General features: G+C 42.9%; 1 protein-coding gene across 19 annotated transcripts in view; it reads left to right on the forward strand.

The window, feature by feature from the left end:
- Positions 1-16,993, forward strand: part of CAMK2D (calcium/calmodulin dependent protein kinase II delta) — a 286,387-nt gene that overhangs the window by 93,752 nt on the left and 175,642 nt on the right. For all 19 annotated transcript variants that reach the window (XM_077278762.1, XM_077278706.1, XM_077278716.1 and 16 more), the window contains exon 3: positions 16,800-16,859. In XM_077278762.1, the coding sequence (XP_077134877.1) occupies positions 16,800-16,859 (60 nt within the window). The remainder of the gene's footprint in view (positions 1-16,799; positions 16,860-16,993) is intronic.

Raw genomic sequence — 16,993 nt, forward strand, 5'->3', positions numbered from 1 at the left:
CGGGGCTAAGTTAGGGTTAGGTAAGTAAGTTGGGGCTAAAATTAGGGTTAGGGTTAGGGTTAGAGTTAGGGTTAGGGTTAGAGTTAGGGTTAGGGTTAGAGTTAGGGTTAGGGTTAGAGTTAGGGTTAGGGTTAGAGTTAGGGTTAGAGTTAGGGTTAGGGTTAGGGTTGGGGCTAAATTTAGGGTTAGGGCTAGGGTTAGGGTTAGGCTACTTTCACACTAGCGTTTTTTGGCTTCCGTCGCAATGCGTCGTTGGAGAAAAAACGCATCCTGCAAAAGTGCTTGCAGGATGCGTTTTTTCTCCATTGGCTTGCATTAGCGACGCATTGCGACGGATTGCCACATGTCGCATCCATCGTGCGACGGATGCGTCGTGCTTCGGCGGACCGTCGACACAAAAAAAACTACATGTAACTTTTTTGTGCGACGTGTCCGCCATTTCCGACCGCGCATGCGTGGCCGGAACCCCGCCTCCCCGCACCTCACAATGGGGCAGCGGATGCGTTGAAAAAACAGCATCCGCTGCACCCGTTGTGCGGCGCTTACAACGCTAGCCTCGGGCCGAGTACGACGCTAGTGTGAAAGTAGCCTTAGGCTTCTTTCACACTTGCGTCGGTACGGGGCGGTCGCAATGCGTCGGCCCGATGTACCGACGCACGTTGTGAAAATTGTGCACAACGTGGGCAGCGGATGCAGTTTTTCAACGCATCCGCTGCCCAGTCTATGTCCTGGGGAGGAGGGGGCAGAGTTACGGCCACGCATCCGCGGAAATGGCGGACGCGACGTACAAAAAAAAGGTTACATTGAACTTTTTTTGTGACGACGGGGGCTAAAGTTATGGTTAGGGTTGGGGCTAAAGTTAGGGTTGGGGCTAAAGTTAGGGTTAGAGTTGGGATTAGGGTTAGGGTTTGGATTAGGGTTGGGATTAGTGTTACGTTTGAGATTAGGGTTGGGATTAGGGTTAGGGTTGGGATTAGGGTTAGGGGTGTGTTGGATTTAGGGTTTTGATTAGGGTTATGGTTAGGGTTGAGATTAGGGCTGTTTTGGGGTTAGGGTTGTGATTATCGTTAGGGTTGTGATTAGGATTATGGATCGGGTTGAGATTAGGGTTAGGGCTGTGTTGGGGTTAGGGTTGGAGTTAGAATTGGGGGGTTTCCACTGTTTAGGTACATCAGGGGGTCTCCAAACACGACAGCCAATTTTGCGCTAAAAAAGTCAAATGGTACTCCCTCCCTTCTGAGCTCTGCCGTGCGCCCAAACAGTGGTTTACCCCCACATATGGGGCATCAGCGTACTCGGGATAAATTGGACAACAACTTTTGGGGTCCAATTTCTCCTGTTACCCTTGTGAAAATAAAAACTTGGGGGCTAAAAATCTTTTTTGTTGGAAAAAAATATATTTTTTTATTTTCACTACTCTGCATTATAAATTTCTGTGAAGCACTTGAGCTTTCAAAGTTCTCACCACATATCTAGATAAGTTCCTTAGGGGGTCTAGTTTCCAAAATTTGGTCACTTGTGGGGGTTTCTACTGTTTAGGTACATTAGTGGTCTGCAAACGCAACATAACGCCCGCAGACAATTCTATCAAAGTCTGCATTCCAAAATGGCGCTCCTTCCCTTCCGAGCTCTGCCGTGCGCCCAAACAGTGGTTTACCCCCACATATGGGGTACCAGCATACTCAGGACAAATTGGACAACAACTTTTGGGGTCCAATTTCTCTTGTTACCCTTGTGAAAATAAAAATTTGGGGGCTAAAAAAATCTTTTTTGTGGGAAAAAAAATATTTTTTATTTTCACTACTCTGCATTATAAACTTCTGTGAAGCACTTGGGCATTCAAAGTTCTCACCACATATCTAGATAAGTTCCTTGGGGGGTCTATTTTCCAAAATGGGGTCACTTGTTGGGGGTTTCTACTGTTTAGGTACATTAGGGGTCTGCAAAGGCAACATAACGCCCGCAGACAATTCTATCAAAGTCTGCATTCCAAAATGGCACTCCTTCCCTTCCGAGCTCTGCCGTGCGCCCAAACAGTGGTTTACCCCCACATATGGGGTACCAGCATACTCAGGACAAATTGGACAACAACTTTTGGGGTCCAATTTCTCTTGTTACCCTTGTGAAAATAAAAACTTGGGGGCTAAAAAATCTTTATTGTTAAAAAATATATTTTTTTTATTTTCACGACTCTGCATTATAAACTTCTGTGATGCACTTGGGCATTCAAAGTTCTCACTACACATCTAGATAAGTTCCATGGGGGGTCTAGTTTCCAAAATGGGGTCACTTTTGGGGGGTTTCTGCTGTTTAGGCACATCAGGGGCTCTCCAAACGCGACATGGCGTCCGATCTCAATTCCAGTCAATTTTGCATTGAAAAGTCAAATGGCGCTCCTTTGCTTCCGAGCTCAGCCATGCGCCCAAACAGTGGTTTACCCCCACATATGGGGTGTCGGCGTACTCAAGACAAATTGTACAACAGCTTCTGGGGTCCATTTTCTCCTTTTACCCTTGGTAAAATAAAAATTTGGAGGCAAAAAGATCATTTTTGTAGAAAAAATGCGATTTTTTTTATTTTCACGGCTCTACGTTATAAACTTCTGTGAAGCACCTGGGGGTTTAAAGTGCTCACCACACATCTAGATAAGTTCCTTAAGGGGTCTAGTTTCCAAAATGGTGTCATATGTGGGGGGTCTCTACTGTTTAGGCACATCAGCGGCTCTCCAAACGTGACATGGCGTCCGATCTCAATTCCAGCCAATTCTACATTGAAAAAGTAAAACGACACTCCTTCTCTTCCAAGCTCTGCGGTGCGCCCACACAGTGGTTTACCCCCATATATGGGGTATCGACATACTCAGGAGAAATTGTACAACAACTTTTGTGGTCTAATTTCTCCTGTTACCCTTGTGAAAATAAAAATTTGGGGGCAAAAAGATCATTTTTGTAGAAAAAATGAGATTTTTTATTTTCACGGCTCTACGTTATAAACTTCTGTGAAGCACTTGGGGGTTCAAAGTGCTCACCACACATCTAGATAAGTTCCTTGGGGGGTCTAGTTTCCAAAATGGTGTCACTTGTGGGGGGTTTCCACTGTTTAGGCACATTAGGGGCTCTCCAAACGCGACATGGCGTCCGATCTCAATTCCAGCCAATTCTGCATTGAAACAGTCAAACGGTGCTCCTTCACTTCCAAGCTCTGCGGTGCGCCCAAACAGTGGTTTACCTCCACATATGGGGTATCGACGTACTCAGGAGAAATTGCACAACAACTTTTGTGGTCTAATTTCTCCTGTTACCCTTGTGAAAATAAGAATTTGTGGGCGAAAAAATCATTTTTGTGAAAACAAATGCGATTTTTTATTTTCACGGCTCTACGTTATAAACTTCTGTGAAGCACTTGGGGGTTCAAAGTGCTCACCACACATCTAGATAAGTTCCTTGGGGGGTTTAGTTTCCAAAATGGTGTCACTTGTGGGGGGTTTCCACTGTTTAGGCACATTAGGGGCTCTCCAAACGCGACATGGCGTCCGATCTCAATTCCAGCCAATTCTGCATTGAAACAGTCAAACGGTGCTCCTTCACTTCCAAGCTCTGCGGTGCGCCCAAACAGTGGTTTACCTCCACATATGGGGTATCGGCGTACTCAGGAAAAATTGCACAACAAAATTTGTGGTTAAATTTCTGTTTTTACACTTGTGAAAATTAAAAAAAATGGTTCTGAAGTAAAATGTTTGCAAAAAAAAGTAAAATGTTCATTTTTTTCTTCCACATTGTTTTAGTTCCTGTGAAGTACGTAAAGGGTTAATAAACTTCTTGAATGTGGTTTTGAGCAGCTTGAGGGGTGCAGTTTTTAGAATGGTGTCACACTTGGTTATTTTCTATCATATAGACCCCTCAAAATCACTTCAAAGGTGATGTGGTCCCTAAAAAAAACATGGTGTTGTAAAAATGAGAAATTGCTGGTCAACTTTTAACCCTTATAACTCCCTAACAAAAAAAAAAAATTGTTTCCAAAATTGTGCTGATGTAAAGTAGACATGTGAGAAATGTTATTTATTAACTATTTTTTGTGACATATCTCTCTGATTTAAGGGCATAAAAATACAAAGTTTGAAAATTGCAAAATTTTAAAAATTTTCGCCATATTTCCATTTTTTTCATAAATAATCGCAAGTAATATCGAAGAAATGTTACCACTAACTTGAAGTACAACATGTCACGAAAAAACAGTCTCAGAATCAGCGGGATCCGATAAAGCGTTCCAGAGTTATAACCTCATAAAGTGACACTGGTCAGAATTGTAAAAATTGGCTCGGTCATTAAGTACCAAATTGGCTCTGTCACTAAGGGGTTAAACAATTCTGGACTGCCCATATGATGTCATGTGTTTGGAAGCTTCTGATAAGTTTTTTGGCAACATCTGAGTTAGACACACATGTGGATGTATTTTAATGCACACCTGAAACCCACTGTTTCTTTGTGTAGCATCATGGGAAAGTCTCAAGAAATCAGCCAAGATATCAGGAAGAGAATTGTGGACTTGCACAAGTCTGGCTCATCCTTGAGTACAATTCCAAGAAATGCCTCGGTCATCTGTACAAGCAATTATACGCAAGTACAAACAAGATGGGAATGTCCAGCCATCATGCTGCTTAGGAAAGAGACTGGTTCTCTGTCCAAGAGATGAACATGCTTTTGTCCAAAATGTGCATATCAACCCAAGGACAAAAGAAAAAGACCTTGTGAAGATGATGGTGGAAGCTGGTAAGATGGTGTCAATATCCACAGTGAAATGAGTACTGTATCAACATGGGCTGAAAGGCCACTCTGCCAGGAAGAAGCCATTACTCCATAAGAAACATAAAAAAGCCATATTAATGTTTGCAAATGCACACAGGAACAAATACCTTAATTTTTGGAAACATGTCCTGTGGTCTGATGAAACTAAAATGGAACTTTTGGGCCATAATGATCATCTTAACGTGAACTGTGAAACACAGGGTGGCAGCATCATGTTGTGGGGGTTTTTTTTGCTTCAGGAGGGACTGGTGCTCTTCACAAAATAGATTGCATCATGAGAAAAGAAGATTACATGGCAATACTGAAGCAACATCTCAAGACATCAGCCAGGAAGTTAAAGCTTGGGGAGAAATGGGTCTTCCAAATGGGTAGTAACCCGAAGCATACTGAAAAAATGGTAACAAAGTGACTTAAGGATAACAAAGTCAATGTTTTGGAGTGGCCTTCACAAAGCCTTGATCTCAGTCCTTTTGAAAATTTATGGGCAAAGCTGAAAGGCCGGTGCGAGCAAGGCGACCTACAAACCTGGATCAGTTACACCAGTTTTTTCAGGAGGAATGGGCCCAAATTCCAAACAACTATTGTGAGAAGCTTGTGGAAGGATATCCCAAACGTTTTACCCAAGTCATTCAGTTTAAAGACAATGGTACCAAATACTAATTAAATGTACGTAAACTTACTGACTTTCGGTAGTTAATAAAAAAGGCTTAAAACAGTCTCTCTTATTATTCTGGCATTTGGCAAATATTAATAATTAGGCTATGTGCACACGTCCGGAATTGCCGCCGAAATTTCCGCGGCAATTCCGCAACTCCCTGCCACGGGTTAAACGCATGCGGAATTGGCATGCGTTTTCCCGCTAAACACTAGCGTTTTGCAATCGTAATTAGCTTACAGAATGCTAGCGTTTTCCAAGCGATCTGTAGCATCGCTTGGAAAACTGATTGACAGGTTGGTCACGCTTGTCAAACATAGTGTGACCAACTAATGTTAAAAATAATTAAAAAAAATAAAAATCATGATATTCTCACCTTCCGGAGCCCCCCGCAGCCTTCCCGCTCCTCGCGATGCTCATGTTCCCAGTAATGCCTCACGGCAATGACCCCAGATGACGTAGCATCTCGCGAGACCGCTACTTCATCACAGGTTATTGCCGCGAGTCATTACTGGGAACGGGAGCATTGCGAGGAGCAGGAAGGCTGCATGGGCCTCTGGAAGGTGAGAATATCACGATTTTTTATTTTAATTCTTTTTTTTTTTCTTTTTTTTTTTACAGGTATATGGTTCCCAGGGCCTAAAGGAGAGTCTCCTCTCCTCCACCCTGGGTACCAACCACACATGATCCACTTACTTCCCGCATAGTGTGCATAGCCACATGCAGAAAGTAAGCAGCGGAAAAAAACGCAGCATGTGCACAAAAAATGCGGAATGCATTAAAAATGATGAGATGCTTATGTAAGCGTTTTTTTAAGTGTTTTTCATCGGAAAACGGCGAAAAAGCGCTAAAAAAACCGCTAAAAATCCTGAACGTGTGCACATAGCCTTATGGTAATCCTAATTGACTTAAAACGGGAAAGGTTTATTCTGATTTCATGTCAGATATTGAGAAAAACATGCATATGTGTCTTTTTATATAGTGTATGTAAACTTCTGGTTTATGTATGTTTAACTGTATGTGTTTGTGTATTTATGTATATGTGAACATAATTGTTTTTGGTTCATGTATTTTACTGTAATGGATTTTCCTATTCTTTACAATCAGGCTCTTAAAAGGTTTATGCACCAAATAGTTAAGTTATCTCCAATCCATAGGATCCAACCACAAAATAACCCCTCCACCCCAGAGATTCTGAGAACAAGGGTCTGAAGTCTTGTCCTGGATGGAGCAGAGTTGTGCACGCTTGGCCTCCGCTCTCTTCATTATCTATAGAGCTGCTGAGCGCTGCGCTCGGTTATTTCCATCAGTTCCATAGACAATGGCTAGAGCAGAAGTCAAGCATGCGCCCATCCATTCATGGCTGAGCTGCAGAGTCCTAGTCCTGTTCTCAGGATTGCTGGGGGTCCCAGTGGTCAGTCCCCCAAAAGTCAGTAAGTTTTCTGTTATCATCGGGTTTGGAGATAACTTGATTTATTTGGGAAAAAATCCTTTACCAGATACCACAGATACCAGACATGTTATTTAATATAATATATATATATATATATATATATATGGTTGGGCTCAGCAGAACTGAATCCTAATGGAGATATGTATTTCTCCATTTCAGTAAAAAATATATAAATATATTTTTAGAGGTGTGGGGAGGCCCAAATAGAGCTACTTTTGCTATGGTGCCCTGTAATCTCTATGTACACCACTGATCGCAGGGCAGTGATAATGAGGGCAATCTCGCCGATTTATCAGAGCCCAAAGCTTCGGGGGTCCCATTTCCAGATTGTCCTCAATGTAAGTGGCATCTTGGGCAGGGAGGTGAGGGCAGACATATTTCTTGCACAGGGGCCCCAAACTGTCAGTGTCCACCCATGCTCTAAGGGGTAACGTTTCCCCTTCTGGAGACTGACATACCTGCCCTGGCATGCCGGGGTCATATGTCACTCTCCACAAAAAGAAATGTTACCATTTAGATCTCGGCAGAAAGAGAGAACCTTTTTTTTAACTCCTTTACCCCCAAGGGTGGTTTGCACGTTAATGACCGGGCCAATTTTTACAATTCTGACCACTGTCCCTTTATGAGGTTATAACTCTGGAACGCTTCAACGGATCTTTGCGATTCTGACACTGTTTTCTCGTGACATATTGTACTTCATGATAGTGGTAAAATTTATTCGATATAACTTGCGTTTATTTGTGAAAAAAAACGGAAATTTGGCGAAAATTTTGAAAATGTCACAATTTTCCGACTTTGAATTTTTATGCCCTTAAATCACAGAGATGTGTCACACAAAATACTTAATAGGTAACATTTCCCACATGTCTACTTTACATCAGCACAATTTAGTAACCAAAATTTTTTTTTGTTAGGGAGTTATAAGGGTTAAAAGTTGACCAGCAATTTCTCATTTTTACAACACCATTTTTTTTTAGGGACCACATCTCATTTGAAGTCATTTTGAGGGGTCTATATGATAGAAAATACCCAAGTGTGACACCATTCTAAAAACTGCACCCCTCAAGGTGCTCAAAACCACACTCAAGAAGTTTATTAACCCTTCAGGTGTTTCACAGGAATTTTTGGAATGTTTAAATAAAAATGAACATTTAACTTTTTTTTACACACAATTTATTTCAGCTCCAATTTGTTTTATTTTACCAAGGGTACCAGGACAAAATGGACCCCAAAAGTTGTTGTACAATTTTTGCTGAGTACGCTGATACCCCATATGTGGGGGTAAACCACTGTTTGGGCGCATGGCAGAGCTCGGAAGGGAAGGAGCGCCATTTGACTTTTCAATGCAAAATTGACTGGAATTGAGATGGAACGCCATGTTGCGTTTGGAGAGCCCCTGATGTGCCTAAACATTGAAACCCCCCACAAGTGACACCATTTTGGAAAGTAGACCCCCTAAGGAACTTGTCTAGATGTGTGGTGAGCACTTTGACCCACCAAGTGCTTCACAGAAGTTTATCATGCAGAGCCGTAAAAATAAAAAATCATATTTTTTCACAAAAATTATCTTTTCGCCCCCAATTTTTTATTTTCCCAAGGGTAAGAGAAGAAATTGGACCCCAAAAGTTGTTTTGCAATTTGTCCTGAATACGCCGATACCCCATATGTGGGGGTAAACCACTGTTTGGGCGCATGGCAGAGCTCGGAAGGGAAGGAGCGCCATTTGACTTTTCAATGCAAAATTGACTGGAATTAAGATGGGACGCCATGTTGCGTTTGGAGAGCCCCGCGTTTGGAGAGCCCCTGATGTGCCTAAACATTAAACCCCCCCACAAGTGACACCATTTTGGAAAGTAGACCCCCTAAGGAATTTATCTAGATGTGTTTTGAGAGCTTTGATCCCCCAAGTGTTTCACTACAGTTTATAACGCAGAGCCGTGAAAATAAAAATTATTTTTTTTTCACAAAAAATGATTTTTAGCCCCCAGTTTTGTATTTTCACAAGGGTAACAGGATAAATTGGACCCCAAAAGTTGTTGTCCAATTTGTCCTGAGTACGCTGGTACCCCATATGTGGGGGGGGAACCACTGTTTGGGCGCATGGCAGAGCTCGGGAGGGAAGGAACGCCTTTTGGAATGCAGACTTAGATGGATTGGTTTGCATGCGTCACGTTGCATTTGCAGAGCCCCTGATGTATCCAAACAGTAGAAACCCCCAAAAGTGACCCCATATTGGAAACTAGACCTCCCAAGGAACTTACCTAGATGTGTTGTGAGAACTTTGAACCCCCAAGTGTTTTACTACAGTTTACAACGCAGAGCCGTGAAAATAAAAAATCCTTTTTTTCCCACAAAAATAATTTTTAGCCCCCCAAATTTATATTTTCCCAAGGGTAACAAGAGAACTTGGACCCCAAAAGTTGTTGTCCAATTTGTCCCGAGTACGCTGATGCCCCATATGTTGGGGTAAACCCCTGTTTGGGCGCACGGGAAAGCTCGGAAGAGAAGGAGCACTGTTTTACTTTTTCAATGCAGAATTGGCTGGAATTGAGATCGGACGCCATGTCGCGTTTGGAGAGCCCCTGATGTGCCTGAACAGTGGAAACTCCCCAATTCTAACTGAAACCCTAATCCAAACACACCCCTTAGGGTACCGTCACACAGTCACACTTTGATCGCTACGACGGTACGATTCGTGACGTTCTAGCGATATCGTTACGATATCGCAGTGTCTGACACGCAGCAGTGATCAGGGATCCTGCTGAGAATCGTACGTCGTAGCAGATCGTATGGAACTTTCTTTCGTCGCTTGATCACCCGCTGACATCGCTGGATCGTTGTGTGTGACAGCGATCCAGCGATGTGTTCGCTTGTAACCAGGGTAAACATCGGGTAACTAAGCGCAGGGCCGCGCTTAGTAACCCGATGTTTACCGTGGTTACCAGCGTAAACGTAAAAAAAACAAACAATACATACTCACATTCCGGTGTCTGTCCCCGGCGTCTCAGCTTCTCTGCACTGTGAGCGCCGGCCAGCCAGAAAGCGAGCACAGCGGTGACGTCTGACGTCACCGCTGTGCTTTCCGGCCGCTGTGCTTACACAGTGCAGAGAAGCTGAGACGCCGGGGACAGACACCGGAATGTGAGTATGTACTGTTTGTTTTTTTTACGTTTACGCTGGTAACCAGGGTAAACATCGGGTTACTAAGCGCGGCCCTGCGCTTAGTAACCCGATGTTTACCCTGGTTACCCGGGGACTTCGGCATCGCTCCAGCGCCGTGATTGCAACGTGTGACCGCAGTCTACGACGCTGGAGCGATAATCATACGATCGCTGCGACGTCACGGATCGCGCCGTCGTAGCGATCAAAATGGCACTGTGTGACGGTACCCTTACCCTAATCCCAACGGTAACCCTAACCACACCCCTAACCCTGACACACCCCTAACCCTAATCCCAACCGTAAATGTAATCCTAACCCTAACTTTAGCTCCAACCCTAGCCCCAACACTAAACCTAACCCTAACCCTAGCCCTAACCCTAATGGGAAAATGGAAATAAATACATTTTTTAAATTTTATTATTTTTCCCTAACTAAGGGGGTGATGAAGGGGGGTTTGATTTACTTTTATAGCATTTTTTATAGCGGATTTTTATGATTGGCAGCCGTCACACACTAAAAGACGCTTTTTATAGCAAAAAAGTTTTTGCGTCTCCACATTTTGAGACCTATAATTTTTCCATATTTTGGTCCACAGAGTCATGTGAGGTCTTGTTTTTTGCGGGACGAGTTGACGTTTTTATTGGTAACATTTTCGGACACGTTACAGTTTTTGATCGCTTTTTATTCCGATTTTTGTGAGGCAGAATGACAAAAAAAACAGCTATTCATGAATTTCTTTTGGGGGAGGCGTTTATACCGTTCCACGTTTGGTAAAATTGATAAAGCAATTTTATTCTTCGGGTCAGTACGATTACAGCGATACTTCATTTATATCATTTTTTTATGTTTTGGCGCTTTTATACGATAAAAACTATTTTATACAATAAATAATTATTTTGGCATCGCTTTATTCGGAGGACTATAACTTAATATAATAATAATAATAATTTTATTTCTATAGCGCCAACATATTGCGCAGCACTTTACATTTTAGAGGGGACTTGTACAGATAATAGATATTACAGCATAACAATAGATCAACAGATACCAGGAGGAATGAGAGCCCTGCTTGCAAGTTTACAATCTATGGTGGCGACCACTTGCAACTAGCTGTCACTATATTAGTGGTCGTAACTATGGATACCTAAGCTGCTGCAGTGCCTGCACATGAGGCCTGTTTCACACGTCAGTGGCTCCGGTACGTGTGGTGACAGTTTCCTCACGTACCGGAGACACTGACACATGTAGACACATTAAAATCAATGTCTCTCTGCACATGTCAGTGATTTTTCGCGGACCGTGTGTCCGTGTGCAAAACACGGAGACATGTCTACGTTTCTCCGGCAGCACGGTCCGCAAAGCGTCCCGCACACGTGCACACGGAGAACAGTGTGCACTCTCCTCCGTGTGCACGTACCGCCGCAGGAGAAACAGCGCTAGAGTTAAGCGCTGTCCCCTGCTTTTGGTGCTGAAACCGGCATTCATTCCTTCTCCCCAGCAGCGTTCGCTGGAGAGAAGGAAAGAAAAATCAAGGTTTTTTTATTTTTTTGTGTTTAAAATAAAGTTCGTGGTCACCTCCCGCCTCCCACCCCCTGTGCGCCTGCCCGCTTGCATTAAAATACTCACCCAGCTCCCGCGATGCCTCCTCTCACCGCCGGCAGCTTGTCCCGTGTGAGCGGTCACGTGGTACCGCTCATTACAGTGATCTCATAGGGGTGGAGCCGTATATTCATCACTGTAATGAGCGGTACCACGTGACCGCTCACACGGGACAAGCTGCCGGCGGTGAGAGGAGGCATCGCGGGAGCTGGGTGAGTATTTTAATGTAAGCGGGCGGGTGCACAGGGAGGTGAGAGGTGACCACGAACTTTATTTTAAACACAAAAAAATAAAAAAAACCTTGATTTTTCATTCCTTCTCTCCAGCGAACGCTGCTGGGGAGAAGGAATGAATGCCGGCTTCAGCACCAAAAGCAGGGGACAGCGCTTAACTCTAGCGCTGTCTCCTGCACTGTCCGTGTGGTCCTCAGTCGGCACACGGGCGGCACACTCCTGCCGCACGTGTGCCACACTGATGTGCCACGTGAGCACACGGACACGGATACGGATAACTCCGGTACTGATTTTTCCGGTACCGCAATTATCTGGACGTGTGAGACAGGCCTGAGGAGGGAAAGAGACATGGCAAATCAGAAAAACTATGCTACATTTCTAATTGGAGATACTTGCTAATTTTATTATTACACCTACTACATTTTGGAATAGGATTTTGGAGATGGGAATACCCCTTGAAGTTTTATGTCTAAAGACATGCGAAACGTTGTGTATCACTTTGATAAACTTGGCGCAAAGAACGGGAACGTGTCCAAAAGTAAAACTGACTTGGAAATTCATCAAATGTGCACTGTTGATGAATTCCCTATCAACACATTATGGTGCAGATTTATCAAGTCTAGCGGTTTATGCACCAGCTAAAAAAATATTGCAGTAACCAAATATATTATTTATATCAAAACCATAAAAATGGAATCTTGTAACTTTCACTCTGGCCACTAAACCTACTAATAAATTAACAAAAACCTGCTGGCAAAGACGCCTGCACGGGTAACAGAGCATGTCTAGTATCCTGTCACGTGGAGTGGAGATGGTCGATGGCTTCTGTTGTTTACTATTGTCCATGTGGCTTATCTATAATTCAGGCAAGATGGCAGCTCCTAGAATCATGTACAGTAAATAGGGGGAAAGTAGTCTACACTGAGGGAATAGAAACAAATGAGAAAAAAATATATAAAATCTAACATGACATCATTGTTTTAGGTACCCTTTGTATGACAAAAAAGAAAAGAATGTCCAGCTTCACCGAATCCGTAAAAAAGAGTTTTCTTTATTCACATACTTTTAAGCATAGAGGATACAGACTTCAGCACAAGCCATATGGGTAAGAATCTCAACGCGTTTCTGGAGACTAAGCTCCCTTAATCATCACCCTTTGTATGACACCAGATGCTTCACAATATTGAGAACGTGGACATGTTTTCACAAGAAGTCCATCATAATGTATGGTCTACTCTATAGTAACACCGCTTAGATGCTCTAGTAATTCCAAAACTACACTCAGTCCACAGGCCTTGCGTGGATTTACTGGATCTAGTTTTCCTGAAAAAGAGCCTCTCGTCAAGGACTGAACATGCAGGAAATGAATTGACAGATGGGTCGGCATCAAAGTATGGAGGGATTCTGAGGTGACTCATAATGTCCTTTGGTCATAAGTTCAGTGCAGTTGTGTGGAAGAGTCTGATCTGTGCAATCTGTCGTAGTTTTATTTTTACCACGTCACACAGCAGATGGCGATTAGAACAATTCATTCATAACCTTTCATTCACAAAAGGGATTATTGGCTCTTCAAACGCTAGCCTGAAGTCTTTAACCAAATCCTTCCTCTTTTTTTTGCATAAAACTGGAGCATTTTGCATAGTGACCTCAATAAACCTTGCGGAAGTCATGTAGATTACCTACAGAGGCTCCATTATAAGACAGCCGTCCCTGTACTCCTCATTCACACCATTCCAGTTTTGGGTTGTACCAAATGCATTTTCTTACTGGATTTTTTTTTTCTTTTTACAGAAATGTTTGTAATTTTTCTCCAAAGAAACCTTTATTTATTTTTCTGTGATTGATTTTTGGGCTACATGCCTACAATCGTGAATAGTAGCATTTTGGGCGCAGCGTATTTGTGCTGCCTCCAAAACGCTGCGTTCTACATTACGCACTTGTGTTTTGGAACTATGCAGATTTGCTGCATCTAATGACAAACTATTGGGGAGAATACGCACAGGAGAATAAGTGTCTCCACTACAGAAATATACGTTCTGCGTCTCGGAAATCCGCACCGTGGGTGAGTTTACGCAGCGTTAAAAAGAAGCACAAGTGGGCATGGGATTTCTCTACATCCCATCCACTGTGCTTGTAATGTGGAATGCAGCGTTTTGGACCCAGTGAAAAATACGCTACTATTCTTGATCGTGAACACGCAGCCTTAGGCCTCTTTCACACTTCCGTTTTTTTGTTTCCGTCAAAATCCGTCATTTTGTGGAAAAAACGGATCCAGCAAATGTTTCTGCTGGATCTATTTTTTGTCTCATAAACTTGTATTAGCGACGGATTGTAACTGATGGCCATCCTTTTCATCCGTTGTGCTCTGGATTCGTCGTAAAATCGCTGTCCAGCGGGCGGAGACAACGCACAGAGTAACGTTTTTTGTGTACGTTGGAAAATCGCACACCGATGGATCCTGTGCTGCCCGTCGCTGGCTATAATGGAAGCCTATGGACGCAGGATCCGTCGCTGACCGTCAAAAGCAGGAATCCAGCGACGGATGCCGTCTTTTGAAACTGAGCATACGCGAAAGGATTTCCAGTCAGGGAAATTCTCTCTTGCTCTCTCTCTCTTTTTACTATTGATGCTGCCTAGGCAGCATCAATAGTAAAAAGATAGAATGTTAAAAATAATAAAAAATAAAAAATCGTGATATTCTCACCTTCCAGCGTCCCCCACAGCCTTCCCGATGCTCGCGAAGCTCCCGTTCCCAGTGATGCCTTGCGAAATTTATGCATAGGCATTTATGCACGGCCTTGGCCCGGGAATATGCATATCACATACATCACCGCCGTTCCCGGTGAATCCTCACAGTGCATGCGCTGGGGGGGATTCATGGGTCTGCTGTCACACAGAGTGACTGCAGACTTATCATTTTAGATCGGTCAACCTCTTTAAGGCTTTTTCTACCAGAAAGGCTTAAGCATTATGAGGATTTTTAATATATGCGCATTCGGCCCATTTTTATCCCATATGATTAAAGGCTAAGCTTTAACTGCCTTCCTTGGTGCTGGAGGACACCCCTTTATGGACCATTGTGAGGAGTTTGTATGGAGCTACTGCAGGTGTGCAGAAATGAGGGGACATGTTTCTTTAGGTATTAGGAACAATGCAATGTGACCTCTTCTTTTACTTTGTCACGGGTCATTGTTTTTCGAGTGCTTGTTATAGAATTCTTGATTTTTTTTGCTGTAACACAAGGGGATTGAAGGGATAATCATTTTCTGATTTACCTAGTTAAGACTTTATATTTTAAGAACCTTGACATAATGTATAAAAATGTACAGTGTGTTCTATAACGCCTTGTCATTATTGCTGGACGGTTCGGAATAAGTAGCAATTTTAAGATTATAGCTATGATGCAGAACTAGTGGTGGAGCGCTGCCTCCACAATCATGTTAGTGCGGCTTTGTTTCCTTGAGAAAGGTAATGGTCTTATTTTGTGCTTAGGTTTTCAGTTTGTTCTGTGCAGTTTGTTTTCTTCCCCTCTTAGAAATAGTGTGCATAATGAGCCATTAAATTCACTATTTCTCTGTGTTCTTCATTAGGAAGGTCCGTGTGACCACATTCTAAGCAGGCTTTATCAAGGCTTTAGCCACAGTTTTCAGGTATCACAAAGTCTCCAATTTGGTTGCATGCTGCTTTAGCATAAAACTTTAGTGACTTTTTGCAATTTTGCATCTCTCTCGAACCTTTTGAAAATTGGCATGGGTTAGCTGTGCAAATAAGGGTATGTTTCCACGTGGCGGATTACATCCGGATTAGCTGCCGATTGCATGATGCGTACAGCCGCAATGTTCAACCCGCAGCGTCCAGATGTTACAGCATAGTGGAGGGGATTTTAAGAAATCCCATCTCCACTATGTGTGCGAACACGCATCCGGCGACCCTGCGTTTACGGACATGGGGCGCGTCTTTTTATAACGCAGCATGTCTGTTTACCTTGCGGAGACGCTCCGTTGCCGCAAGGTAAATAACAGGGGCCCTATGTATAGGGTGCGGAGATTCCGGATGTGTGCAATGAACACATCCGGAATCACTGCACGTACAGAAGGGGGCTGCGCTTTCTTTAGCCGGAGCGGGGTTTCCGCTCCGTCCAAAGCGCCGTCATTACGGACCGTGGACACGCACCCTAAGAGCTAAGCCAGACTGAAGAATTCCACTTTAAAAAAAAATTTAAAAAAAAATCATGAGTTAAATGTGCCAATTGTATTGTATTATTACAGAGATTGGAAGCAGAAAGGCTCAGCCAGGGAAATTCACATACTCTCATACAAAGTCTGTTTGAATATAGTGGACGAGTCTTGCAGAGCAGCAGATAAAAGGATTTTCTGAAGAAGCATGAAGCGGGCATTGAAGAAGCATCATGTTTGAAGGACAACCAAATAAGATAATGAAGTACATGACAAAATTTCAAAGTTCCACAATGCATGGAGGACTGGAGATTTTACAGATTTAGGGGAGCATGATGATTTGGCAAGCTCAAACTCCTTTTTTTGGACAAGTGATAGGTCCTATTTAAAAACTATCAATATAAAGATCTTGATGACCTAATCATTACTTTATTCCTATTGAGTTGCTGAGCCTACGAAAGCATGTATGATATAGGTGCAAAAGAGAAAACTTCTGTTGTAGTGATTTTGCTAACCTTTTGGATGCATATAATCAGATTACACCTATGGGAAAAAAAACTGTTTACTGATTAGTTATTTCATGTGTATTTCAAATTTCTAAAGTTTGTTTTTTGGAGGCGTAATCTCACAAAATGTTCCGCATAATTATCTGGCTTATTTAAATTGTTTCATTTAGAAGTAGAATATTTATCACCTTTTTTCTTTTTCTTTTAATAGATCACCAGAAATTGGAACGTGAAGCAAGGATCTGTCGCCTACTGAAGCATCCTAATATTGGTGAGTCAATGGAATGTGAATGAGGGCTTCCAATGCTACCAAATTGATGGTCCGTCTCTACGTTAGGCCATGAGACTCAGATTAGTGGGGGTCCATATCTCAGCACCGTTGATTATCAACTGATTAAAAGAATC

This window comes from Ranitomeya variabilis, chromosome 1 (assembly GCF_051348905.1).
Source record: "Ranitomeya variabilis isolate aRanVar5 chromosome 1, aRanVar5.hap1, whole genome shotgun sequence".
Classification (NCBI taxonomy): Eukaryota; Metazoa; Chordata; class Amphibia; order Anura; family Dendrobatidae; genus Ranitomeya; species Ranitomeya variabilis.